This window comes from Anopheles ziemanni, chromosome 3, assembly GCF_943734765.1.
Source record: "Anopheles ziemanni chromosome 3, idAnoZiCoDA_A2_x.2, whole genome shotgun sequence".
NCBI classification, from domain to species: domain Eukaryota; kingdom Metazoa; phylum Arthropoda; class Insecta; order Diptera; family Culicidae; genus Anopheles; species Anopheles ziemanni.
The window spans coordinates 53,551,408-53,578,748 of NC_080706.1; the positions used below are offsets into that span (position 1 = coordinate 53,551,408).

Here is a 27,341-nt window from a genome sequence, read left to right on the forward strand (position 1 = left end):
TGAAGCGTTCCGTCTCAGCCGATGCCGACGGCCTTGGCTGGTTTATGAAAGCAATCAAACAATTACCCGTACGTGCTGGCGGTTTGGATATTGTCGTTCATCAATGAAGTAGGTTAAGAAACTGGTTTGTACCGGGAAGCGGTTGCTCAGTGCAAGATTGATGTGTTACACCTGAACTGTTTTGCTTTAAATAGTTCGAACTTACAAATTTTCTTTCTTAAGTTTGAAATTATGAAAAAATATACAGAGTGGAAAAAGAATCCGATACGCATGTGCAACATACTTTCAAAATAAAAAACTCCAAAAAGTGGGCAAAAAATGCAATATTTTTACTAGACATTGTGACACTAACACTAGAGTACATTGCTTTGGAAATTCGCCCGAATGCTTGTTAGGAGTCATTTTGACCGCTATTATTAAAATAACTTCGCTATGTTGGAAGAATTTTCAAATCCGTAAACTGTTACTTGTTAGTATATTTGTTGACTGTCTTTTGCCGTTTTTAAATTGTTTGATGTAAAACTTCATCATTCCGCTAGCTCGGTGTAAAGCAAAAAAGATTTTTGAACCTTTTCAACTTTTATTTTTTTCAAACATGTATCATGTAAATTTAAAACATAATCTTTGAGGCAAATTAATGGCGTCATTTGTAATTGCAAAAATATGATTTTATTTTTGAAATGTTCCTCAACTCAACTATCTTTCTAGCGCACACTTTTACCTGGATTTACATCATAGATTTTGAATACATAAAAGCTGCAACTCAATTTCGACCGTTTCTGCCTTACACCGAGCTAGCGGAATGATTAAGAAATGCATGGTAAAACCAAAAACGTCTAAAGATAGTCAACAAATATACTAAAAAGGTTAAGCTAATAGTTTACGGATTTGAAAAATGTTCAAAAATAGTGAAGTTATTACTCTTGCTGGCAATGATTGAAATATAACTTAATTTTATCTGAAATGCCTTTGCAGGTAACGATTGTCGGCTGCTACCGACCGCTTGTACAATCGTACAACGTAGCGGAACACAGACTGGACTACATCAAACTGGGCGAAGGTCGTGAGTATAACTATCAGTAAGTGCAGCGACAAGATGCTAAATGAGGTGCTGGTAAAAAAAACTACCGTTTACAATGTCCAAACAATCTTTCCTCGCAACAGCTACAACGATGGCGTTTCGTCCGGGTTTGATAAGCGCAAGTTCTACAAGCGCCCGCAGGCCTTCAACTTCAAGCAGCCATACACATTCAAAAACTTCCCATCTCCGGTCGAGCAGATCGCCACGAACGAGTTCCAGTCCCATGTCCCCGAGCAGGCGTCCTACGTGAAGCAGGAAAGTTTACTGCCTGTGTACGAATCGCACGAGAAGAGCGTCCACTATGTGCCGGTGGACTATTCCTTGCCGAAGGCAACCGCTGCCACCACTTCCGCCGGAGGGCACAGCCAGCCGCGACCATCGCCCCCGTATTCTGGCAATCTGGCAGAGCGGGTCATCCAGATGATCCATTTGCGCCATCCGTCAAGTGCACACAACGTCAGTGGGGCGAGTGGGTCAACCGGTAGCGTGGTGCATTTCCCACCCACCGGTACGCAGTATCACCACCAGCAGCACCCGGGCAGCTATCAGTATTTCAATGCACATCCAGCACCACCGAGCTACGAGCTCGTGCGGCCCATCAACAATTTCCCTCCACCGAGGCCTTACCTTGCGCCAGCCTTAACGACCACCAAGGCCCCGTACGTCGCGCCGTTTTTGCTAAAAACATCGACGTCCACGACGACGACGACCCCTGTTCCGGCCGTGGCACCGGGTAAAAGGCCAGGACAGGCACCGACCGTACGACCCCCGTACGTGGCACCAGCCGTCACCAACGACCCGCTCCTCAACTCGGTTTCCCTCGCCAACCAGCTCAAGTACACCTCGACTCGACCAGCCACGTCCAACGGTGCCGCCGGTGCGAACTCGCAACAACCCTACGAACCCGAGTTCGACATCGACATTCGGATCGATCTGCGCGACGACTCCGCGTAGGACTGGTCGCATGCTGCTAGCGTAATTTAAGCAAACTATTTTCCTTTTATTTCATAACACAAACACTAGAAATACAACGTTCAGTGCCGAAATCGAATCGTGTGTTTTACTGGAAATTCGGTGGAATTGGGTCAATGCTAGAGGGGTGGGTGGTCGTCTGCCACAGGCTCCCACCCAACGCAATGTTATTTATTTGCTCTCCAAATGTTTTCCCCTTTTCATTTCGAACCACGGTTTTTTTTTATTACTTCCCGCTCGAATCGTCGCCATTCAAGGACAATCTCCCGAACGACATTCACCGTTAGGTCCGTATCCTTTCTGGAATACCAAGACAGTGGTAGTGATACTGATAATTTATATCCAAAGCAAAACAAAAAAGTGTGAAAATAATGTTGAGGATTGATAGACAAGAAACAAACCTTTGGATAGACTTTCTATTTCCAATGTATGTAAATACTGGCAAAATATGTCAAACATATAATTTTTATTTTTCCCAAAAGCCGCGGAGTTTACCGAACCCTGACCAGACGGATGCCAGCATACCATGGTATCAACGTGGAAAAAGTAAATTGGATACCGTGCGCTGGAAAAGGGTCTTGTAATAAGAGATCACGCGCTACGCAGCAAATGGCTACAATTACGAGCCATCCTGCGCCACGTTCGCGTTACGTAGCAGTAACACCAAGTCAAAAACAAAAAAGAAACGAGATTTATCCGCTCCGTGTCGTTCTGGTTCCGTCCGCCCGGGCGCAATGAGCACGGATCTAGTTACGGTCGTCGTGCTGATGTGTGTTGAGGTTACAGTAAGAGAGCTTGGCGAAAGTAATAGCGGTATCATTATCCTCGCACGATAATGTGCGCACAGAGCCCCGGCCAAAATTCGAGGACTTGTATGAGCCCAACTTCCCACCGGACGATGGCATCAGTTTGTACTCTTCGTGGGTTTGTTTTCCTAACTCGGATGGTACAGGCCCAAGCCATCAGGATGCTGTTAAAAGTAAATCGAACACATTTAGTGTTTACGTGAAATGTGTAAAAAGTAGTTATCAAGGCAGTCAAAACGACATTACAATGTCTTTCTCTTTTGTTCGTATCAATAATTTTCAAATCAAATAAATTTATTCCAACTTCTTCTTGGCGTACGGACCATCTTGGTCATGCCTTGCCACTAAGAGCTTACTAGACTTTTTCCCTTATGTACGTGGATAGTCAGTCTTCTCGTACAGGGGATGCACGGCACTACACGTTCTGAATAATACTGAACTTGTTAAACAAATGCCTATCTTCTACAACATTTTGACGTCAACGTCTACCCCATTATCGACAAACTTCGCTATAGGAACCATATCTTTTAATTTATCAATATTAATTCTACAGCGCTGGATCCCAATAGCTCGATAAGTATATGAAGCAAAACGTCGGTAGGTGATACTGTTCAAAATTTAGTACTCATTTATGTTAGGCTCTGAATACTCAGACGCGCTTGTGTAAGACCTGATTGTTCATATCTCTTTTAAAGACGAGCGTAAGACATTATTCAGCAAACAAGCAACATTTGTCTGAATTAGCTGACATTACTACTGTTACAAATGGTTTGTAGAAACCCTGTAACGGTAGCAGCTTAACGTAACGGGCTGAGTACCAACGGATTATTTTGCCCGTGGAGCTCACGGGCAAAAGGATATAAAGGGGGGCCACAGATGTGGCACACTCAGTGTGAAAAAATAGACCAATAAAGGACTAATTTTTTAGTTTTTCCCACAAAAGAAACTCTCAAAGAATTCCTTTATTTCACACCCACGTTGCGTTTGCAACAACTACTATAGTTGTAAGCGCCAAAAACTATCTAATAAAAAAGATAGTTAAATAGCCTCTAAATGACATACACATAGCAATCTTAATGACATGATAGCAATCATCTATAAAATCTGATGCAGAGAGTAGCCGTAATCAAATTGGTTTTTGAAATTTTTAATTAGGTTTCTTGACCATTGCACAATCGTATGCGTCACGCGACTACTTCCGATGGCGTCTTATCACGTTACTTGGCGCCCTGCGACTGATGATCAGGTTTCATAGCAGGGAACAGCAGGACCTCCTTGATGTTGTTGGTATCGGTCAAGAACATGGTGAAGCGATCGATACCCATACCCCAGCCTCCGGTAGGCGGCAGACCGTACTCCAGAGCCGTGCAGAAGTTCTCGTCCACGAGTTGCGCCTCGTCGTCACCGGCTGCCTTATCCGCCGCCTGCTGCTCAAACCGTTCGCGCTGTACGGCCGGATCGTTCAACTCGGTGTACGCATTGCACACCTCTTGGCGCATTACGAACAGCTCGAAACGTTCGGTCAGACCGAGCTGGCTCCGATGGTACTTGGCCAGTGGGCTCATGATCTGCGGATGGTCGCAGATGAACGTCGGATTGATGCACTGCTCCTCGAGGAATTGGCCAGTGAGCTTGTCGAGGAGACGAGCCGCGGTTCGGGGCGCCTGGCAGTCCACCTGGTGTTGCACGCAAAGGTCGTCAAGGAACTGGCGCGCCGCGTCCGTGTGCAGCTCCGTTGCGGCTGGGAACTTTACCTTCAAGATCTCTTCGAGCGACTCGATCATAGAGAGGCGCCTGAATGGTGGCGTAAAATCGATCACGTACTCCTTGCCCTGTCGACCATTCGGGTGGTACTTGATCTGGTACGTGCCGTGGATGGCGTGTACCATACTCGACAGCAGCCGCTCGGTAATCTCCATCAGGTCATGATAGTCCGCGTACGCCATGTAGAACTCGCAAGTGGTGAATTCCGGATTGTGTGTCAGGTCGATTCCTTCATTGCGGAACTGCCGACCTATCTCGTACACTCGATCCAAGCCCCCGACGGTCAGCATTTTGAGGTAGAGTTCGGGTGCGATACGAAGAAATAAATCCATGTTCAGCTCGTTGTGATGCGTGATAAAAGGTTTTGCCGATGCACCCCCGGCAATCATGTTCATCATGGGTGTCTCCACCTCGAGAAACCCGAGGCCATCGAAGAACTTGCGGATGTAGCTGATTATCTGCGCCCGCACGGTGAAGATACGCCGCACATTGTTGTTCATGATCAGGTCGAGGTACCGTTTGCGGAATCGCGTTTCCTTGTCCTTGAATCCGTAGTGCTGATGGGGCAGCATGTGCAGGCAAGGTGCCAACAACTTAACACGCCGAGGGACAACCGATAGCTCCCCTTTCTTCGTGCGAGCTGGAACACCCGTCACTCCGATTATGTCGCCCCGTCTCAACCTGGCCGTTTCTTCGCTGAACAACGTCTCTGACTCGTACAGACTCGCATTGGCCATGATCTGAACTTTCAAGCCCTCGCCATGAATGTCGTAGAAAAGAAGCTTTGAGCTGGTTTCTCGAATCGAATGGATACGCCCAGCCACACTGACCGTTTCCCCATCACGAGTCTCTCCATCGACTAGATCACCATATTTGGCTAAGAATTCTGTCAAGGTACTCGTGACGTGAAACTTGTGCGGGTAAGGATGCGTCGATTCCGAATTTTTCAGCTCCTTCACTTCACCGCTTCGTATTTTAAAATATTCGTTCGCCTTGATCTCCTGCTCGACTTGGTTTGGTGCAACCATTTCGTCAGTCTGTACTGTAGACGCCATCGTAAAAACTTACACTTCACTGATCGAACCACGAATGTAAAACGAAATGATGAAGGTAGCGTTTATATACTCTCCAGCTTTATCAGACAACAGTCAATGTCGAATAAATCTGGCTGCTTTCTCCGAACCGATAAACTGATAACAAATATAATCAGATGCTCAGCCTCTAAATCCAGATCCCAAGAATGTATTAACACTTTGACTAGGGTGGCTTCTTCGCTCGGCAGCAAAGTTCACTGCCCCGAACACCGTATTATACTAGTATGAAATCCTTACGAATAACTCTGATAACAAAATTAAAGGAAACGTGATTCGTGTGAATTTTCAATTCATTTTGCGTTTTATCGTATGTCATGGGGAATCGTGTGTCAACTAAGTCTGCAAAATTGATCCATCCTGAGAATTTTGTACACTGCTATCTTTATCCCATACGAAACCCATAGATTAAAATGGCGTCGTTTTATCAACCCACATGTCTTCCGCTTTTAGTGAGAATTTCATTCAAAACTCAGTCGTTCGTAAAACCGGGGGTGAGTCAGACTCAAGATTCGATCCCACACTTCAGGTGGTATTTTCTCGCGCTACCGCTGCGCCATGTGCCGCAGGGCCATGTGCCCTCAAAAATGATTAAGTTGGAGCGATTTTTTTCTCTAAGTATTGTTATATTGAAATCGTATTCAATTCTTGTTTATTATGATGAATTATATTTATTTATTATTTGATCCCATTTAGCCAAAAACTGTCCAGAAAGCATCCAGAGAGAGTATTACAAAAGTGCTCGAACTCAAGTTGTGCTTAGCAATTATAAACCAGAACGCTCAATTTTGTCATGCCTAATTATTTTAATAACAAAACCTAACCTGTAATTATTGCATTTAAACATTAAACTGAAAGGCAAGCCTGAAAGATAAATTAAATGAATGTTCTCTAATTCCTCTACTAATAAGTGAAAAGCTATTCCTCTTCAAGAGTACGCTCGATTTTACATTTTTCTTCGGGTTGGTTTCGAAACATGTTGAGGTAAGAATAAATTGTATATGTTTACATTGTACAGTGCAGTTGTTTTTGCTAATGAAGAATTCATGAGACCTCTGCATACTATCGTGAACGTTATATACCTAACACTGAATACCAAACATTCCTGCCTGGGCCTGACGTGTTACGTACGCGTTCTAAGCCTTTTGGAAGGACAATCCTTACAGCTCAACCTTACACTTCCTCAACCTTCGCTTAAAGAAACATTCTTGTGGCAAAACGAACTGAAACAAAATGGAAAGAGATTCTATCTGGCCGGTGGAAGGATTATTTCCTTTTCGGTTTATTTTTGTTCGCTGACAAGTAATACTAGCAGAGAAGGAAGTGAATTCAACAATTTGAACTGAAAGTCTCCGAACGAGGCAAGGCGATTCAAAATAGCACATTTCATTTGCATAAAATCCGCAGACGACGGGTGCGAGGCTTTTGGGGTTGATCAAATTTTCAGGAGCAGCTACACAAATGATCAAAAGACTTCCTAGAGAGCTTAATATCTCCGGACGTGTCGGTGCCCGCATTGAGAAAATCGATACTGTACGCCAATAGCGGTTTTTTTAGGTGAAACGGGAATGTTGAAGCTTTATTCTAACCCTTGTCAATAATGCCGAGTTCGGCTCAAAGGAGAAGTAAACGGTATATATTTTTTGCTGCTAATCACCAAAAGCAGTGTGACCTTTCAGGTGGGTCAAGCTTGCAGAGAAGGATTCACATTGTGGGAAATTCACTCAACAAAAAGTTATTTCTTTTAACAACAAAAACAATGTTTATGAGTTATTTGAGGCCAGCTGATGTGGTACAGCGCAAAAACAAGATATAGAAAGGTTACACACTTTACTGGGCGTACGTGAGCCGAAGTTAGCGGCGCTTTGACAAAACACACATCGTTAAAGGATGCCCCTCGGGAAAGTCCCTTTTTGCGAGTCCAGCTCGCATAAGCCTGCTGACCGGAGAGCATAGGAGCGACATTGCAAAGTAAAACCAAACCATGCATCGTTCGCAAAAATTAATTGAAAAATAACAACCGTCCGCACCGCAGTGACGTTGGCTTCGGGATAAATTTTGGAAACCACGGTTAGTAAAGTTAAGAATTCAACGTTCCAACGGAATGTTTCCAGTGTTCTTGAAGCTTCTGGCGTGGCTTGACGGTGTAATCGATCATTGTACCGACTTTGGTCGTCCGCATTGTTCGTCATTGTAAGTGTAACATCCGTCTATATTTGTTCGTGTAAAATCCGTCTGCGTTGCCCTTTTTTGGTTTGGAGCTTGTGACGGCAAACGAACTCGAAGCAACAAAAGGTAGGCTATACTTAGCAACCTGCTAACGCTCCCCTTCTTTTACTCCACATAACTTTACTGTATCGGTCCATGTTAGGCCAATCTTTACTCTTCGCGGCACTCAGGGGAGTAATGCGGATAGCATAAAGCCTAGGCGAAATAAACGCAAAATCGTGACGAAAGCAATGGCAGCCGGGTGGCCAGCAAATGAAATCAAATACGTTAATGGCACACGCAACATGGTGCGCCCGGGTAACGATTACTACGTTGATGAAACCTTTTCTGTGGCCCTCGTGCGTGCCGCTGTATGGTGCCGTGGATTAGGCACCAAACAGGAAGCAGAAACAGGATGAATGAAACGTGTGACGTCTTCAAACATACGCGAATTATCGTCCCTTTCTGGTGGACTGTAGAGTAGAGTGCCATTTGTGCACTGCGTCTCCAACATGGAAGAGCTGTCGACACTAGCAGCGGGCGGTAGCGTGGGTCATTCCGCCGGTTACGGCTACTAAAACCTGTTACGACGCTCACTGTGTCTATAAGATTATTTAAAATCGATACCACCATGCTTCGTTTTCTGGCACGCCGGGACAGTCGCCCAAGCTTACGATTACTTATCGCACTAGGTTCGTCCTGCAGGATATGGCGATCCGCTGTTGCAACACGGGTAAACGCTAACCCGAAATGCTAACTTAACTGTCCGCCTGCCAGCGCAAACAAATCTTGTAAAATGCTGACGAAACGAAACAGACGTGAGGCCGTTCGTCTACCCTTTCACTACGCCCAAGGCCGATGGCCACCAGGTAGTGCACTGTTTACATCCCGGATAACGTTTATTTGAACAATAAAGTACACATTTGTTCTACAACCCGTTTCACGCCATCATTAACGAAGGTTCTGCTTCGCAGAGAACATTTCTCATCCTTCTTTTAGAACTGAGATATGTCGTACAGCAGCAGGATGAATTCTCACGCATCCGACTCACATGATGGCCAACATCCTTCTGCCACGCTTTGCCAGAAACGATGGTAAGCTGGAATGATTACTGTGACAATGAAGCAAAGTGGAGTGTTATTGATTTTTGATCGTTGAAATTTTCAACAATCAGTTGTGTTCCCAACAGCGTACTTGCTCGCAGATACACGCCTTTCGGTCGGTCGATGTACGGCCCTGAATAATTCATGTTGAATCAGAGAAGTGGATTATTTTTAAACCAAATTACCCTCATATTCATTATACGCTTAACAGGGTTCCTAAATATAAATTTGTTCTATTGAACGTACTTTTTTCAGCCGAACAGTTTTACGCACGCAGAGGTAAAAACTACTGTTAGCAGAACTCCAAAGGTTATATGCTTTCGGCGATCGAGATGTCCTTTAAAGCTAAGTTGAAATAAATCATATGCAACAAAACCATGTGGCATTTGTGAGCCCACAAAAAAGTGTAAAATTTTATCTTAAAACAACCACCATGCTTCCCGTAACACTCATGTGCTTTTAAATACAATTATTTTTCAAGCAAATTCATTTTATCGTACAACTTAAGAAGTACTCTAGATACACTACTGCTCTTTTGAAGAGTTCAAATACCATCAAATAATTTATTTTAGCATCGCATACTATAAAAATGAGTTGAAACAATTTTTCTAACCTTCTCTTTATCAGATAAATAGTAATCTAAAACGTATCCTTATTTTGTTTACTCTTAGATTAAATTCTCTTCTTGAAAGTTATAAATGGTCTCACACAAAAGGTTACGCTTTATTCTAAGCAAAGCCCCTGATTATGTATCCTATTACAGTACAAAATAAATGCTTTTTCAGATTACAAACATATGTATAACAAAAATAAGAAAACCAGAATTATTGAATATTAAAATACTAGTGACTATACTAGCAATAAAATAGAAAGTTATAAACTTATTTATTATCTTAGTGTTTAAAAATTATGATATGAAAGTAATTTCACATTTTATTTCAACGTATGTAGATAAAACAGAAAGTTTCAAGAAATCATAATTTGTCAAGGAACATTTTATGGGCGATTATGCGATAACTAAAATCGGTGATGACTTTTATTTTATGTTTTTAAGAGCATGAGCCCCCGGCGGCCACTTACGCTACCTATTGTAGTACTTTGTGCACAAGCACAAGTGTAATCTAATTGTTTAAATTTGTTATATTTCATGACACTTTTTTCTCTATACCAGAAAGGATATAAAAATGATCAAAGGTTTAAGATAAATCATAAATGATGGCAAACGACAGACAGAACAACCCTCCGGATACCAATACTTCTTTTGTTATTTCATTCGAACCAGCGAACTTGGACGCTAGGACCATTAAAATAATGTGAGAACTTTCGATTAATGTACCCCCGGAGACGTTGGCGAGCGGACCCACTTTCTTTCATCATACCATGCGATTCAATGGCCGAATGCGGTGGTAGGACATCCTTTTTTTAGCTTTGCTCGTGCCAAACCGGTGATAAAAACCCCAAAATAGCTTACAGAATAAAATGCTAATCACTTACATAAATTTTCCTCTACTGGTACTCCATTACACTCCCTGGCGAAGTAATGGTATAGGCAGCGGGTACCATCGGAGCAGGGAAGTCCATTTGGAAGTGGGATTTAATCGTTCCCCTTTACTTTTCTCCTGCACCAATTACACTTTTTCACCGTACACACTCTAATCGGAACAATGGAAGGATGGGATGAGTTAGTGAATTTTGCAACGCACACAGTTTAAAAAACTAGATTGACAAATTTTGTTGGTGGTCCTAAAATCACTTTCAGTGGCAACAATCCTGCACACCTTCTTGACTTCGCGACGTACACTCTACTACACATTGTGCCATGGCAAACGTTTACAGTTTACGACAGCAGAAGGCGCGAAACTTTTTATTGAAGACCGGGAAGTTCGCCTCGGACCGTACGACAATGTGAGCGGAGCCGAAGTTGGCGAACCCCGAGCACGGTCAAAACACTCGAACCATCAGCAACAGCAGCTGTCGGAACCGTCGTGCGCAGTAAACGGACACGGCACTGGGGAAAAATCCCTTTGCTCCACCGCTGTTCCCCTGTTCGCTTTTCCGTTCTCCTCCGTGCCGATGCTTGTCATCGCTCGTGTCTTACAAAATGCAATGACCAACGTAGCAATACATATACGCCCTTTTCAAGTATAATTTTCGCGAACGGCGGACGTGGAGAACGTTTGTGATGGCAAAGATTTTTATCATCTACACCCGCATATGGAAACTCGAGGAAGGATCAAACGCAACGTAGAGATTATATCCTTGCGTTCGTGAAGCGAACGAAGAGTGAGCAGCCATTGTATCTAAGGGAAGACATACATACATGTACACTATTTGCAGCAATTTTTAACAAACATCCGAAATCGATTACTACTTTGCTTCTGACAGGTGTACTTTTCACTACGCCACAGAACGTACTCTTAGGCAAATATCTTCCGGATGTAAACTAGCAGACTTTCAGCCCACTCTAAGCAACACAGTAGATCGATATAAGCACGCGAAGGTTATTTTCCATTACTCCGTTTCAGAAATGTAGCAACTATTACCCACTTGACTCCCTGACACGTACCCACGACCAAACGCGTTCAAGCAGCAGTTTACTGCCCTGGTCAAGAACTTCTCTTCAACTGAAGAAAATTCCTTCGGAGGACATCGGTTTTTATGTAATCCTGTCGTCGCCACTACTCCGTTTTGCTAGGAACCACGCGTACGCTGGTGCGTATGTCACACACCAACACAAGTAGCCCATGGCCCGAGTTTTCCCGAGAGAAACCCGAGCATTTCGAGCGCGACAGTGGACACTTTTGGTGGAAAACTGCAGCATTGCTGTAGGCAACAACCATCGGGCACAGTAGATCTACTGATGCTTCGAAGCGTCACTTGGTAGTAACTCTGGACAGGTCCGGACTCTTTTTTACAAATTATTTGGTACTTAGCAGGTAGGTATAATAAGTAAAAGTATAAAAGTATAGTACAGCATAAGTATGAATTTAAAGCATGCGGATAGCAAGCTTTTGCGATCCTAATATCAGATTGTTTCTTGTCTGTCTGGAGTGTTTAATAACCTTCACATGAATATACATTTTTTAAACCAGGTAAATTTTGTCCCTAACGTAGTTCTGAATAGACCACTAACGTAGTTAATCTTTAAGCAGATAAATATATTAGGGTTTTCAAACCCAGTAACAGTCGGTATAATTTTAAATCCTTTCTTAAATTTCTATTGATTATTTTTGATTAAATTAATGTGTCTTTTCTTTCGTTTCCACAAACATAGTAACATAACACAATTAAAATGGTTAGTTAAATTGTTAAAAAAAGGTTAAGTAATAATCTTTACTTTTATTTTTTAATCTCGTGAGCTATTCAAAAGAATCGTGGATAGTTGAAACGGATTACTATCTAGAAATTTTTCTTTAAAGCTATTTAAACATATTGCACTTTTTAAAGCTTAATAGTATCTCGTCTCATATGCTCATACTCCTGCCACACGTATTAGAAACCTTCCAGGGTCAAAATTTCAATTCCACAACCGTAGACAATTATTTGGTTACCTTCCCGTATGTACGATAATCCTTTTACATCCGCTACGCACGTGTTAGTACTGCTGATCATTTCAAGTTTTGAGTAACCGGTAAAACCCGTCACATAGATACGCTGGTCAATTCCCACGCTTATCATTTTATCTTCATCAAGCAACTTAATTCCAGTCACTTGGGCAGTGTGCAGATATTTTTCGCATAGGCTATGAACTATTTCTATCTGAAATTTATCTTCCACCAAAGTTATTTTAAACAAAGATACAGTGAGTGACTGATCATCGCCTCCAGTGGCAAATTGAAGCATATCGGAGTTGACACATTTAAAATCAACGGAATTTATGCCACTACTATGAAGACGATGTCGATAGAAGGGTTCAACAGTGTTTGAGGCATCCCAGAAACATAAATATCCATCCGTAGCCATAGTAATGAAAAGAGACTTACCATTCATAACTACGCTGATCACTTTCAGAATGCATCTGCCGTAGAATGTTTCACACACTGGTTCAAGTGACCACTGATCATTGGTGCTGTTTATATTGTAGATCCTAACAAACCCGTCCGAACAACCGAATACTAGCCGTTCACTTCCGATGAAGGTGGCGCACATGAATTTCGTTTCTGGATCGACGTTCGATCGACGGTTCAACTTCCATCGGCTGCGCTCGGAGTCTGATTCCAGTAGCATGTAGGTGCACTCTTGTTTTACGCGGAAACTTTTTAATTCGACACTGATAATGCAGATTTGCGCGCGTCCACCGGCGGAAACAATTATCAAACGGCCATCTTCGTATTGTTCTTTTACCACTATCGCCTTGATGCTGGATATGTGATTGAAAACGTATTTGCGCGGTTCTTCTAACAACTCGCCCTGAACATATGTGTTTATTCGTAAAATATTATCTTCACCCCCTGAAATGACTAAACGAGAATCGCCACGATGGGCAACATGCAAAGCATTGCATGCTCTCGTATGCCAATCGCAACGAGGCAGACATAGTGCACTTCCAACATGGCGTTGAAGAGTATATTGCATTTTCTTCAATTTTTTATGTTGAATAAACGTAAAGGTAAACGTGTCCGAAGGCTCATCGTAATAGTAATCCCAGCAACGGTGCCCTCCACCGCAATCAAATTGTGTGTAAACTACATTCCGATTGTCGGACATCACAAAATGGGCATCGTTGAATCCAAGATGAAATCTTTCACTGCGGAGTAAAACTGTACGATCGATCCAGCTAATAACCGTTTTGGATGAGTTAAGGCTGATCAATAATTTCTTCGCACTGTCGACAAATAGTTCACAAATCCGACTGTCATGACCAGTTGTTAAAAGCACATACCCTGCATTTTGTTCCTGGCTCTCTTCTGCGACAGTAATCGACGTTATACCAAACTTTCCGTGAACGTTAGATAATTTGAACGTAGGATCTACCGTTTTTCTATCGAAAAGGTACAAATGTCCAGATCTGTCGGCCACCAACAGAAGCGTATCATTCAAGGCGCGATAGGCGGTCAGCCAGCGTTCAGCTGACTTTGGAATTCTGAGAAACGAAATGACACAAGTTAGCAGCTCATCCATAACTAGGCATCGCCCGCTAGCATAACATATTGCCACCGTTTTCGACCGTTCACAGTAGTTCAAAGATCTTATTGTTCCGTTTTGTAAGTGTTCGTCTTCTTCATTTAGGTATGCTTTACTAGTAAAACTACCAACCTCTACTGTGTTAAGGAAGGTAAGTCCTTGCGGTATAATCTCGTACAGATAAATATTGCATCCACCAGCTAGGTAGAGAAAACATCCGCCAACCTCTACGATGCTGCATTTAAAATTCTCAAATCTTTCGAGAGAATCTATGTGCGTACCAGTGTTATCCAGAACGACTACACGATTTTTGTTCGTTATGCCTATTGTCGATCCAAGTGGTGTGAAACGGACTTTTGCCAGATGCTCATTTGGTGGTAATTTTGGGCTGATATCAACCAACACCGATTGGTCTAAGGCAGTATATTGGCAGTTTTCTTCCATCCACCGACGAACGTCGTATTTGTGTATATTACCATTGCTTGCAGTGATGAATATGGTCGATGTTTCCACATCGTAGTCCATACACCATAGCGTAGGACCATCGTCCAAACGTTTTTTCAACAAAAGATCTCCGTCGGTATTCCATAGGCACAGATGAGCGTCTTCTCCGATCGAGGCAACGAGGGTTCGTTTGTCTACAATGGTTAATAGTACTGATTAAATTTTCTTTATGCTTATAATTTAAATATCATGTTCTCACCGTTCTGTATTATACGACACTGAAACACTCTTGCGGTGTGGGCAAAACAATATCGCTCTTCACGTAGCTTTACGGAAGTGTCATCTCTGCTTACGGATGCTTTCAAATCTAGCCTCCAAAATTTGATCGATCGATCGTCCGAAGTGGTAGTTAGCAAACCGGAGCCAAGGTCGCAGGCGATCGAAAATATGACTCCATTGTGTGCCGCAACGCTCTTCAGCACCTTACCACGGTGCTCACCGGAAACGTACCATACTAACAATAATCCAAGTGCGGTTCCTGAAAAGCACACTGCTTGCTCCCAGCTATGGCCGACGAGAGTGGAGCAGTAAAGCGTAGAACCATCGTCGCAGGCAGATTTTTCAGCCAGTTTCCAGATCAGAGATTCATTTCCGCCACTACGGTGTAAGCATACAGCTACGCCGTGACATGTAACAATGCACAGTTCGGTTGGTGAAAGAAGTGAAATAGAACTGATCCAATCATTCGCCCGCCTTCGGACGTGTGGTACTGGATGTAGGCACGTGTCTTCCGGAATTACAATTCTTACGCATTCAGGAACAAATTGATGGGTAGTACAGTTCAACATTAGAGTGTATGCTTCGCGACCGGCATGAAATACTATCAGATATGTGTCATCTTCGATAGAACATTTTTCTATACCGTGTATTTTGTCTTTCAGCCGTGGTACAGGAGCAAACTTGTGTTTCGTATCTCCGTTAGCGGTCAGATAAACTAACAGCAACTGATTACCAACCGCTAAAATTATGATAAATAACTAAATTAAAGTTGACATTCTCGGCAAAGGAGCAGTAGTCTTAAATACTTATTTCTCGTACCAACGAGCAGATTTTCTCTGCATAACACCCGAATGGCGACAGAATCAACAAGAACACGCATTTCACACACCGGCTGCTGCGATAATGGCCATCATGGCGTCTTGATTTGAAAGATACAACTAACTCGGTAGAGGTCCAATCTGCACCCAGCAGGTTCGTACAGTTCCATATCCAACGATACTTTGACAGCTCATTTAGCTAGGTCCGACTTTGTGTTCACGGACCGTTTACCATCTGTGGATTGTTGCATGTGTTGATCATAAGTTTTACTGTTTTAAGTTAGTTAAATAATTATTATAAATGATAATAAAGTATAAACACAATGGTTTGTGAATTGATCTTTATTCAATATCGGAAATAAAATAATTTGTCTATACAGCAGACCTTGGGAAATGTAAATAACTACTTCGTTTATCATTTTAACAATCGTTTAAAATACTAACATGCTCAGAACTTCCCAGCATAAATAATCAATTAAATTTTACATGTTTATTGTGGATTTTTATTGGACCAAGTTCACCGTTCCTAAATAATTGTGGAGCCACTGGGTTCACAGCAGAACGCTAGACACTAGGTGACAGGCAAAGCGCTTCTCGATTACACACACGCGAATTTTGGATGTTCGTGCTATCTTTTTGCACCTTACGGCTGTAAAAAGAAACTGGATTGGATGTGCTTGGTTTGTGGAAGCTGGCAAAAGTTGCGATAAAGAAATCCTTGGTGAAAAGAACATAGTGAAAGCATCTTAGTTGGTACGAAGGGAGTTTGTAAGCAGTGCAATGTCTTTCCACCCTCGACCCCCGGGTACCACGATTGTATCCGCCGGGATGCCGTACATAGCACCACCGATAGTTCAAGTAAGCTATTCATAGACAGGTGTCTGGGACAGGGACGTAACATTAATTTGATATTGCCTTCGTGTTCACAGCAACCTATGATACCCGCCATGAATCAGCCACCTCCAACCAATAGAGGAGGAAGCTTCCGGTCCGGTGCTACCATTGGATCGCGCCCACAAATGTACAACAACAAGCCTCCGCCACAACCAGAACCGGTGTACGATGGGCCGATAGTAACCGTGTTTGTTGGCAACATAAGCGAAAAGGTACCGGATCCAATGATAAAACAGATACTGGCAACCTGCGGCACAGTTGTAAACTGGAAGCGGGTGTCAACATTTGGGTTTTGCGAGTATGAGTAAGTACTTGACGCATATGGCAAGTGGATTTGGTGAATTAAATCCTTCTCTTTCTCTTTGCACTTGATCACTAGTCCGGCGGGAGGTGCTCGAGCCGTCCGTTTGGTGCACGATTTGGAGGTCGGCGGTAAAAAGCTGGTTGCAAAGGTCGACGCTAAGAATAAGGCTTTGCTGGATTCGTTCCGTGAGGATGAAAGCAATGCGGAAACAACCAACGAAGCGTCTGAAAAGCGTGGCGATGACGATGCGATGGAATCGATCAACCGTATACTGGAAGATTTCCGGGAAGAGCTGGCCGCGGTCGAGCAGCAGCAGGAGGAAACGCAAGCAAAGCAGAAGAAAATGCTTCAAACGGTCGACATCGAAGACGGCAAGCGGGACATTATCAATAAGGAGATTGGCAAGTTCCGCAAGTACACCGAGGAGGAGGAACTGAAGAAGGAGAAGGAAAAAGAACGCAAAAAACGGGAGGAAAAGAGGACCGAAGAGAAGCAGCGACGTTCGGCGTCACCGCGAAAGGATAAGAAAGCACCGGCCGCATCGTCGTCCTCGTCGAGACGCCGTAGCCGATCACGTTCACGGGATCGCGAGCGAGACCGCGAAAGGGAACGCGAGCGTGAACAGCGAGAACGGGAAAAGGAACGCGAACGGGAGCGTGAACGCGAGTTGCGTGAAAGGGAACGAGAACGAGAGCGTGAACGTGACCTGGAACGCCAGCGGGAACGCGAAAGGGAGCGGGAACGCGAACGCGACCGGGAACGCGAGCGAGAACGTGAACGCGAGGACCTAAAGGTGAATCGGAATCCGCGGGACATTCAGAAGGAGAAGGAAATGGAAGAAGAAGCCCGGGAACGGAAGAAAGCTGAGAAAAAGGCACGTGATAAGGAAGCAGCCTATCAGGAGCGTCTCAGGAACTGGGAAGCACGCGAAAGGAGGAAGGCAAAGGATTATGAGAAGGAACGTGAAAAGGATCGCTGCAAGGAAGAGGAGCGCGAGAAAGAGGCAAAACGTTTGAAGGAATTCCTTGAGGACTACGATGATGATCGTGATGATCCGAAATACTACAAGTATGTGTTTATGTACCAAAGCACACTGTTTCAATGAATAACATATCGTTCATTTTCTTTTTTTTCTAGGGGACGTGAACTTCAGCGAAGGCTTGCTGAGCGAGTTCGCGAAGCAGATGCCGACTCCAAGGATCGTAACAAAGAGCAAGAGGAACTGGATGAGCTGAAAAACAAAATATTCAGCGGAGAGTACGATAACCCCACGCTGGAGTTTGAGAAAGCCAAAAAGGAACGGGAGGATTTGTACAAACCGAAGATTCTGATTGACGTGAATCTGGAACAGTCGCAGCAGCGCGAAAGAGAAATAGAGCGTGAGCGTATGCGGGAGATAGAACGGCAACGCGCGAAGGAACGCGAGCGTATGAACAAGGAACGCTACGTGCTTGCACAGGCCTCCCGGGAGCTTGCCTCGGTTGATGCGGAACCGATAGATTCCGATTCCAGCGGTCAGGACAATTTCAATTCTCCCGCAGGAAGCGCCCAACAGGCCATTAGTGGTGCATCCAATGGACCGGGTTCAGGATCAGCCAGCATGACGGACGGATTGGGCAACAGCAATCACCACCATCATCATCCCCACCAGTCTCACCATCACGCACACCATCATCATCATCACCACCATTCGCATCATGGTGCGTCGGAGCAACGAGTCGCGTCGGCAGGACAGCATCCAGCCCACGCTGGATCCGAAACACGGGACTCGTTCGGGCTGATGGGACACGGTGGAGCTGCCGGTGGTGTTGGCGGCTCGTCATCAGCCATGATGGGCATGATGAACGATGAGAATTCACGGCATTCTTCAAGGTCCAACTCGCAACACGATGTTCCAGAGAGTCCGGAACCTGACACCAACAGCGGCATGAACTCTTTATCGGATAAATCAGCCCACCATCACCAGCACCAGCCTCAACCACAACAGTCCACGGTGGGGCCAACGATTAGCTTGAATCTAAATGTGAACGCGAAAAAGAAAAAGCTTGAAGTAAAGGACGTGTTCAACAGCCTCGACGACGATACCGAAGAATCGAACGGGCCGAAAAAACGCAAACTGGTTCCACTAGGTATGCGGGGCTTCCACTCTGTTTTCTATATTGGTAAACGGTATTCTCTATCTTTTCTTACTCCACAGAATATGAAGACGGTCGGGGCCAGACAGATACGCCGACCGGTACCGCTAACAGCACACCGGCCGGATCGAATCCAAAATCATCCAAGGGTAGAAGGGACGAGGCCAGCACCAGAGAGTCCCAGAAGTCACAGGAGGAAAAGCGTAAAAACATAAAGAGTATTATCGACAAGATACCGACGGAGAAGAACGATCTCTTCAACTACCCGCTCGACTGGAATGAGATCGACAGTACCATCGAAAAGAAGATTCGGCCATGGATCAACAAAAAGATTATCGAATACATCGGCGAACCCGAGCCGACGTTGGTCGATTTTATCTGCTCGAAGGTACTCGCAGGTAGCACCCCCCAAGGAATCCTGGATGATGTACAGATGGTAAGGCTTGTCAAAAAGAATTCTCCAGCAACGAGGGTGTGTGTGTAAAACGCTAGTTTCCATTAAAACCTATCGTTTCAGGTTCTTGACGAAGAGGCCGAAGTGTTCGTGGTGAAAATGTGGCGATTGCTGATATACGAGGTGGAAGCTAAAAAGGTTGGCCTAGCGAAGTAAGTGCAGTCGAACGGGCAACATAACGATGATGCAAGAAACGTGGAGATAAACCGACACGGACGAGATTAGGGAGAGGTAGCACGAACGAAACATTACAGTGTGGCAACACAAAAAATATTGTTATGTTTTGCCGGATCCTGCCCGGTCGGCCAGCGAAGGTTGGTTGACTCTTGGATGTTGCAGTAGGTTAATTTGGTTTAGATAAATTCCATTCGGGTGGTATAGGATAACGATTTAATGAAAGAGAGTGAAAACTTTTTACAAACACTTGATCGTTGCAAGTCCTACATTCTGTTTCTTCCCTCACGTAACTCACAGTTTTTCACTTTGTCGGTGATTACTTTTCATGTTTACCTCTGGCCTCCATTGTACTTTTATGGTATCGTCTTGGGTATGCCATTGAGGATATTTTTATGTTTTACAGAGTTCAGGATTGCTTTGATAATAATTTGAACTCTTTTTAGTCAACGCAGCGTATTATGTATAATGCTGTTTACAAGCGACGTCTTTGCGACGATACCTTTACAGGAATAATTTCATTTGTCATGTCTACCACGGATCCGTCACTAACATATTTTCTCCTTATCGAACGCATTCATTACCAGAAAAACATGACGAATTACGCATTAATTGCAAGAAAACAAACATAACGTTATAAATAGGGAATACTTATGAATAGCAAACTTGAAACGCGTGCTGAAATCCAGGTAACGCAAAATCTGCAGTGCATCAAAGGAAAATTGGGTGGCAACGAATTTCTTGATTATATATAGAATATATACTGTATATGTACAGTGTGTTTCTATAACTTTCGTTTTAAATATTGAGTTTCGAAGGATTGTTATTTTCCTTCAATCGATACTCCCTTATTTGGTTTGATTTTAACGAGTAAAATAGGGTTTTAATGGTTTATTGTAGAGTTACATCAAACAGTACTCCATCGTCAATCGGTCCACACTTTTCAATTCGAAGCTTACTTTCTCAATGCATAAATGACCCAGGGCAAACATTTGTCATGTCAAAGATAAACCTGTATTGTTATGTTATGAGCCTATTATGTCCTTTTTGGAAATCAAATTTATTCCTTTTATTTTAATTTAACAAACAGATCTTTATTCATCTTTCTAGAACAGGTTTATTAACATTTTGCCATTTATGTTTATCCTGGGCAAGAAATACGTTAAGAAAACAAGCCTTAGAGTTAGAAATTGTGGCTGTATGAAAACTTTATGGCTTGAGTGTACAATGAGTGGAGCTAAAAATGCTCCAACAAAGGGATAAGATCGTCTAAATCAATTTTTGACCTGCCGCTGCGAAGTGTGTGGAAAATTATTTCAAGGAATATAGCACAGTTTCTTGACTAAGAAAGTATATTATCCTTATATTAAACTTCTTTACATGTACAGTCATAAAAACATGGGATCCAAAACCCATTGCATACGGAGGGTTCATACTTGTTTGATGAAATATTGTGTCATGTGGGCGCTGAATCCACGCTAGCCAGTCTTGTCCGTCTGTTCCATAATGCTCCGAATTAACTTATGGGATAGACATCTAGATGATACGGGCAAACAACGCTGGTGCAATTTGCAGCAATAGTGTCTGATTCTGTAAAGGGAACATTTTCTGGAAACATAAAAAAAAAATACAAAACGTAAGCCGATGCCAATGCCAATGTTTACCGCGAACAGTAAATGGGGGAAGGTAATCTGCATCTCTAAGAAAGAAACAAGAAGGCGTACGACCAATAGTGTTGTCATATTCTCAATGTCCCTACTTAGATGAATCCGAACAGGAAATAGTAACGTAATGAGGTCGTCCGATGGCAATCGGAAATAAAGAACAATTAACAGTGTAAAAGTGCAGAAATACAAACCGAACCGAGTACGTCGGCCTGGCTCAAAAAAGGAATTTGTTCTCTCACATTGCTCTCCGTAGTGCTATTTTACCTCCTTGTATTAATTCTTTCGCACTATCACTGTTCGACCTAATTCCAATCCTCTTTTTCAGTGTATGAGTGTTTTGTATGTCGAGGACATCAGCTATGAAGAGTGATTTGGACTCTTGTGGCAGGTGACTAGGCGGGAAACTGTTCCAATGTAAGTAAAATTGTTTATTGTTTTTGTTTCGTTAAAAAATCCTTGAGAAATATAATTTTTTTTTTAAATCGCGATAATCAATTCTTAAGGCGATATGATGTACCGAAGCGGGTTTTATTAATTAACTTACAATTAATTTACAAGGTGCAATTGCTCTTGTTTCATGGCAAAAATGGTTGTTTATCAAACAAAAAATAGCTACAAAAACACATTTTATTGTTTCATAATTTGAAATGAAACATCCTCTTTAGCGAAAAAAATGTATATGTTCTTATCTAATGGGCCTCTCGGCCATATTGTGCCTCTAAGGTGCTTATTTGCTTGAAATATTGAGATTGATGTGCAATGATTTTTTTTTTTTAATATTTGATTATGAATTTTGACTGATAAACAAAAATCTGTCTATCAAAATGTTTTGAGAATATTAGGCAAACAAATCAAATTTAGTAGAAGTGAGGTTTTATTCTATGAAGAAATTGATTGACCATCTAAATCTGAATTCTTAAATTAAAAAAGGTACTAAATATTAAGAAGAACCATAGCCCCCCATCGCTTACTCCCGTTCTTATCGCTTGTGATTCGTTTCTGTTTCTCAAAATAAAGCAAAGCAAAGTCGACATTACCGGTACAGCATGGATGAAGTTCAAGAATTTCCTTCGTTTTTATTCTGTTATCGCAATGGCATGAATTAGGCCAAAGTAAATGCAAATGCTGCAACTATTGCAAGGTTCCCATCCGAATACAATCGATACCCTTCTTTTCGTGATTGTAATTACTAGTAATTCAATACTCTAAGGTTTGATTTGCGTGTTAAATTTAAATACGCGTATTTTTTGTCGTTTACTGTGTAACGCACGCACATAAACATTTAGTGGAATGTTGTTAGTAGTATTATTATACGAGTCTCGCTTGTGCGGGCCAAATTTGGCCCACCATTTGGGCAATCTCTAATCCATTATCTTTCACAGTATCGTTGAGCAACGCGAATGGAAATAATGGCGTAAGGGAACGAACGCCTTTCGCACGGCCCATAGTAGTGGATGGCTGAAGAATGGTCGAAAGGACAAACACAAAACCATACCTCGCTGGAACTGGAAGACGGCGGTAAGCGAAAATACGTTCTGATGAAAGTGTTTACCGACGAATTAATCCGTCGACCGAATACATTGTATTTGATTATCCAAAAAGGTGGTTCTCGGTCGTGCCGAAACCGGAAGCTGCCTTCCACCGGGGAATGGGATGAAATTGGGGTTATTAACCCATGTATTGGTAGGTGGCTGAAACTGGCTCAATAATGCGACCGCGCATATCTTGTATCGATATCTTCTGTATATGGCAAGAGCGGCACATCAGGCGGCCCTCGTACGGGTAGCACCGTTTGTCCGGTTCATCCGTTAGCTGCATGCCGCACTCCTCGCAAATGTAGCAATCGACGTGGAAATCTTTATCCATTGCCACAACGCGCACCGTCTCTTCGGTGCCTTCCACTGGTGTAATGCCTGAAAATGGTAAATGAAGATTGAAAGAGCGCCAACAAAGGCTTGCGTGTGGGTGTGCTTCATACCTTTACCACAGCTTGCACATTTTGGCGCAAACATGCTGTGATAGTCGTTGACACAGTAGATTTTATTATCCACGTCCACCGTGAATGGGACACCGTCGAGGCATTCATTACAAACGCAGCAACGGAAACATCCGGGATGGTACGATTTACCCATCGCTTGAAGAATCTGTCGAAGAAAGGGTAACGATGGGGATGAATAAACAAAAACAACCAAGCTGTTGCACAGCTTCGTACCATTTCCATGATCAAATGTCCACAAATTGCACATTTCTCAGCCGTCTGTTGGAAGCCCGAGTACTGCAAAATTAAAGACAAAATCATTTTAGAAGATGCACGTCTGATATTGGGTTGTAAACTAAAATTCCGTCGCTTGTACTTTTACCATGTAGTCTTCCTCGCAGTACACGCGTCCATGGACATTGTAGAACGCCTTCCCTCGCAGGGCACGCCCGCACGAACAGCAGATGAAGCAGTTGGTGTGGTAGAGGTTCCCCATCGCTTGGCAGGCGGCTCCGGCCCCGGTTACTTTTTCCTTGCAAGTGTGGCATATACCAAAGTATTCACCTTGCTCTTCGTTTTTCTCCATCTCCTCCTCCAGCTGGCGGGTCAGCTCTTCGATCTTCCGCTCTGCCTCGGTCGGCCCGGTCGGCCTCGGTGGCGTCACGTTGTATGGGAGTAGATTTTTGGTTAATCCTTTTGCTGCAAAACAAAACACACACATACATTCGTTAATTTTTTTTTGTTCCGTCGACCTTGGCTGCCATGCTTGGTAGAAGATACTTACGTTTTCCCGAACCGGACCCCGTGCTCAATTGTGACGGGGTGGGCGAGACGGCACCTCTGAGTCCCATGCCAGCTGAGTTTCCTCCCGCAGTCAAACCAGCAGCAGCACCGTTTGCATTCTGCAACTTACTGTTGAGGATTGCTGCGTTGGATTGTTGGGTCGCTGATTTGCCATGGCTATTGGATAGCTGATTTTTTGCAACCTCCATTTCCTGTAGCGTCGCGTATTGGCGTTCATGTCCCAGTTGTGCCTGCTGTGGGTGTGTGGGACCGTTGGTGGGAGTGGCGGTGCCCGGTGCAAGCGCGGACAGCTTCTGATTCGGCAATGTATTGCTACCGCCGGCCGCGGCATTGGTGTATTTGGTTCCGCTGGTCATACAAACGTAATCCGAACCATTAATGTCCTCGACGAAGCTTTTGTTCAGTGAGCTTGAACCGGAAATGGAGCTAGTGCGCGAGGGAGAGTTGTTGTTCTTCTGCTGCGTTTTGATAGCTTCCGATGATTTAGGAGGCTGTGATGGGGAGATGCCAAAAAAGGGAGGGGGGATTAACTTGCAAATCATACCGAAAATCACGATTGTTTCACCTACCAGTGACGGGGCTAGTTTGGACGATTTTTGGAAATCGTACGGCAGGGCAGCCGAAGCCGGAACACCGGTGGCATGATATTTCACGTTCGGCAACTGGACCGGTTGCGGTTGTTGTGCAATTTTCACCGCAATGCTGCTGTTGGTTGGAGAGTGATGATACTGTTGTTGTTGCTGCTGGTGGTACATGCTGCTAGTCGGAGGATGGACCGGGACCGCACCTGCAGCAGCAGCACCGCCTGCTGTGGTCCTATATGCACTTGGATTGGGGTTAGTCGTCTCGTAGATGGGTTGCTGAAGCTGGTCCGCGGCAATGCCATAGTACTGTGGCTGATGTTGCTGCTGTTGGTGTGGCGTAGCACTCGGGCTGGGGGTCGTACCATCAGTGCGCTGGTGGTAGTACACCTGCGTGGAAGCTTTCGTGGCCTGAGGTTGCGCCTGCTGTCCTGCGGGCGGTGGAGACTGCAGGTTTTCGTAAATCGGTGGCTGCTCTGCAGGCAGCAACTCTGGAGGCTGCGGAGTGTGGGCATACCGACCCGCGATATTCATCATTCCGTGGAGCTGGTTCGGCATCGGGCTACCACCTCCGTTCGCGGCATGATGATGACCCGTCGCTCCAACGGCGACCTGAGGTTGTGCTTTTGTGTTGTGCGATTCGAACTTTCGATGGTCGTACATGAGCGCATCGATCGATTGCTGCTGCTGTTGCTGAAGCTGCGACGCTGGTGGGTAGTAGTCAATGTTCTCGTACAAGGTTTGATACCGCGAGTCGTAGTATTGCTGGCCCTGGGGCATTGCTCCTCCCCCCGAGGCGTTGCTGGCCATACTCGCCCTAGGACTGGCACCACCGGAGTGGAGCGATGAATTGCTCATCGAATGGGTGGGGCTGTTATTGACCCTGTACTGATAACTGCCGCCACTGGTGCTGACACTGTTGACGCTTCCTCCAACCATCGCACTGGAAGCTGCCGATGCCGTAGCATGCGCACTACCACCTTGCTGAAATTTGTTCCCAGCCGCTGCTGCCGCAAGCATCTGATTCTGGTACCGATCGTACATTCTGTAGTCGTTCATATTCACCATCGTGGCCATGGAGGCAGCCACGGTAGCCCCGTTGCTGCCGGGAGCTGCTCCCATTGCGACCGTCGTGGACGTCGTTGGTGCGTACGGGTTACCGCTTCCCGAAAGGCTATGCATACCACCGGGATGATGATGAGCTCTCGGTAGCGAGCCGATCGTTTTTCCACCTGCCCCAACACCTGAGACATCCGCTGAGTCCAATCGCATCTGATGCATTCGAGCGATCAGGGCAGCGTCTGGGCTTTGTGTATGCATTGGATTCGAAGACATTCTAACCAGTTCAAGTCCCAAGTCGTCTCAAGCGCAACGGGAATACTAAAGAATAACAATCAAACGCAATGGCTGATGTTTGGTCACTGTTTTAAACCTGGTATCGTATAGTAGCCTCCTAATGTGTGCGTGGATTGATAATTCACTTTTTTCTTAATACTGATTATTTATCGATTAAATCAGGCCTTTAGTCCCCGTTGCACACCACCAAGCAAGACTTTCTTAGCTTGAGTCACATTTCTTCGCTGTTGCAGCCCATAATGTAAATCGCTTGTTTTGTGCCCATCCGATGACAGCTTCACCTTTTCTTGCACCGCAACACACTCACCGACACCTTCGGAACATTGCACGAACGGTAAGGAAATGTTTTACATTCCAGCCGCAAAACGCTGGAATGTTGTTGAGGAAAAGGGTTTGGAAACGCGGATACGATCCGTACAATCTTTAGTTTCCCATTTCGGTATGCATCTCGGGGGAGCTGTATCCCTGTGCCGTCTGTTGGGTCATCGACCTGGCCTCACGGGCGCTGGCGGACGGAACCGAATAGATTTTTGGATGCTTATGATGTGTTGACGCTGTGCCTAACGTAGTAGACACTTTCTTTGCCCCACAGCTTGCTTTGCATCTACACCATAGATCTCTGCACCGTACTGCTGTTAGTACATCTTCACAGCACAAAACCACTCGCGAAACGCTTCACGGTCGCAAGCGAGGAGCTTTGTTTGGGGCACCACGGCTTGATCGGGAAGAAAATACAATCGTGTAGGTAAACGGTGAGGCTAGTGGACAGTGTTTGCTTTTTTAGAACCTAGAACCGGATATCAGAAAACAATTACACTGTGCGCATTTATTACGTTCACTGTTTGCCTCAGATCGCAAACGCGACGGAACAGAAATGTTCAGAATGTAGCCCACAAACACAATACATTTTAGTGTTGGCAAAATCGGGATCCGAAGACTCGGTAATTGGCGGATTCAATCGGATCGGATCCCATTTGATAGATTTTACGGACTGCTGTGTACTCCGGAGGTTCGATTCCATTGATTTGGGACTCGTTTGATGTAAATCTATTATATTTTGACTGTATATTGTGCATTCAACTATGTGATCATAGTTTCGCAAGCGATCAAAAATATTTCAAAATTTATTACTTTATTTAAAATAACACTCTCCATCGAGAAACTTGTTTAAAAAAACGATACACCATCAACATATGTTTTCCTGCGTCAAAAGTGAGTTTCTATATGCTCACGCAGGTTCATATCATCTCCGCGATGGCTTCGATGAAACGATGAGTTCGGATTTGGACATTCAAGTACACTTC

The 27,341-nt window shown here is 44.2% G+C and overlaps 5 protein-coding genes across 5 annotated transcripts; 2 read left to right on the plus strand and 3 right to left on the minus strand.

Moving 5' to 3' along the window:
- The first annotated feature begins 963 nt into the window (after nucleotides 1-963).
- Nucleotides 964-2,035, plus strand: LOC131284998 (uncharacterized). Its single transcript, XM_058313858.1, has 2 exons — nucleotides 964-1,079; nucleotides 1,165-2,035. The coding sequence occupies exons 1-2, from the start codon at nucleotides 964-966 to the stop codon at nucleotides 2,033-2,035; spliced, it is 987 nt and encodes a 328-aa protein (XP_058169841.1).
- Nucleotides 2,036-4,076: 2,041 nt separating this feature from the next.
- LOC131284999 (lysine--tRNA ligase-like) lies at nucleotides 4,077-5,651 on the minus strand. The gene has a single exon (XM_058313859.1). The coding sequence runs from the start codon at nucleotides 5,649-5,651 to the stop codon at nucleotides 4,077-4,079; it is 1,575 nt and encodes a 524-aa protein (XP_058169842.1).
- A 6,756-nt stretch (nucleotides 5,652-12,407) lies between these two features.
- Nucleotides 12,408-15,752, minus strand: LOC131286744 (WD repeat-containing protein 6). Its single transcript, XM_058315740.1, has 3 exons — nucleotides 15,692-15,752; nucleotides 14,853-15,611; nucleotides 12,408-14,787 (listed from the first exon to the last, which is right to left on the minus strand). Exons 1-3 carry the CDS (start codon nucleotides 15,750-15,752, stop codon nucleotides 12,518-12,520), a joined length of 3,090 nt encoding a protein of 1,029 aa, XP_058171723.1. The 3' UTR covers nucleotides 12,408-12,517.
- A 604-nt stretch (nucleotides 15,753-16,356) lies between these two features.
- Nucleotides 16,357-21,800, plus strand: LOC131288759 (RNA-binding protein 25). The gene is made up of 7 exons (XM_058317932.1): nucleotides 16,357-16,548; nucleotides 16,620-16,888; nucleotides 16,964-17,956; nucleotides 18,026-19,017; nucleotides 19,086-19,459; nucleotides 19,541-19,629; nucleotides 21,644-21,800. Exons 1-7 carry the CDS (start codon nucleotides 16,471-16,473, stop codon nucleotides 21,648-21,650), a joined length of 2,802 nt encoding a protein of 933 aa, XP_058173915.1. The 5' UTR covers nucleotides 16,357-16,470; the 3' UTR covers nucleotides 21,651-21,800.
- Nucleotides 21,801-22,407: 607 nt separating this feature from the next.
- LOC131285997 (LIM domain-containing protein jub) lies at nucleotides 22,408-26,892 on the minus strand. The gene is made up of 6 exons (XM_058314854.1): nucleotides 24,670-26,892; nucleotides 24,081-24,591; nucleotides 23,679-23,995; nucleotides 23,531-23,593; nucleotides 23,297-23,462; nucleotides 22,408-23,231 (listed from the first exon to the last, which is right to left on the minus strand). Exons 1-6 carry the CDS (start codon nucleotides 26,014-26,016, stop codon nucleotides 22,987-22,989), a joined length of 2,649 nt encoding a protein of 882 aa, XP_058170837.1. The 5' UTR covers nucleotides 26,017-26,892; the 3' UTR covers nucleotides 22,408-22,986.
- Between the last annotated feature and the right edge of the window lie 449 nt (nucleotides 26,893-27,341).

Excerpts from the sequence above, each read along its gene's own strand:
- LOC131284998 (XM_058313858.1), top strand. The coding sequence starts at position 964 with ATGCCTTTGCAGGTAACGATTGTCGGCTGCTACCGACCGCTTGTACAA. Across the intron at positions 1,080-1,164 it reads GGTCGTGAGTATAACTATCA|CTACAACGATGGCGTTTCGT; the intron begins GTAAGTGCAGCG and ends TCCTCGCAACAG.
- LOC131288759 (XM_058317932.1), top strand. The coding sequence starts at position 16,471 with ATGTCTTTCCACCCTCGACCCCCGGGTACCACGATTGTATCCGCCGGG. Across the intron at positions 17,957-18,025 it reads GATGATCCGAAATACTACAA|GGGACGTGAACTTCAGCGAA; the intron begins GTATGTGTTTAT and ends TTTTTTTTCTAG. Across the intron at positions 19,018-19,085 it reads ACGCAAACTGGTTCCACTAG|AATATGAAGACGGTCGGGGC; the intron begins GTATGCGGGGCT and ends CTTACTCCACAG.
- LOC131286744 (XM_058315740.1), bottom strand. The coding sequence starts at position 15,752 with ATGCGTGTTCTTGTTGATTCTGTCGCCATTCGGGTGTTATGCAGAGAA. Across the intron at positions 15,612-15,691 it reads CAGAGAAAATCTGCTCGTTG|CGGTTGGTAATCAGTTGCTG; the intron begins GTACGAGAAATA and ends TCATAATTTTAG. Across the intron at positions 14,788-14,852 it reads GTGTCGTATAATACAGAACG|ACAAACGAACCCTCGTTGCC; the intron begins GTGAGAACATGA and ends TAACCATTGTAG.
- LOC131285997 (XM_058314854.1), bottom strand. The coding sequence starts at position 26,016 with ATGTCTTCGAATCCAATGCATACACAAAGCCCAGACGCTGCCCTGATC. Across the intron at positions 23,996-24,080 it reads GGGGTCCGGTTCGGGAAAAC|CAAAAGGATTAACCAAAAAT; the intron begins GTAAGTATCTTC and ends TTTGTTTTGCAG. Across the intron at positions 23,594-23,678 it reads ACTGCGAGGAAGACTACATG|TACTCGGGCTTCCAACAGAC; the intron begins GTAAAAGTACAA and ends TTAATTTTGCAG.
- LOC131284999 (XM_058313859.1), bottom strand. The coding sequence starts at position 5,651 with ATGGTTGCACCAAACCAAGTCGAGCAGGAGATCAAGGCGAACGAATAT.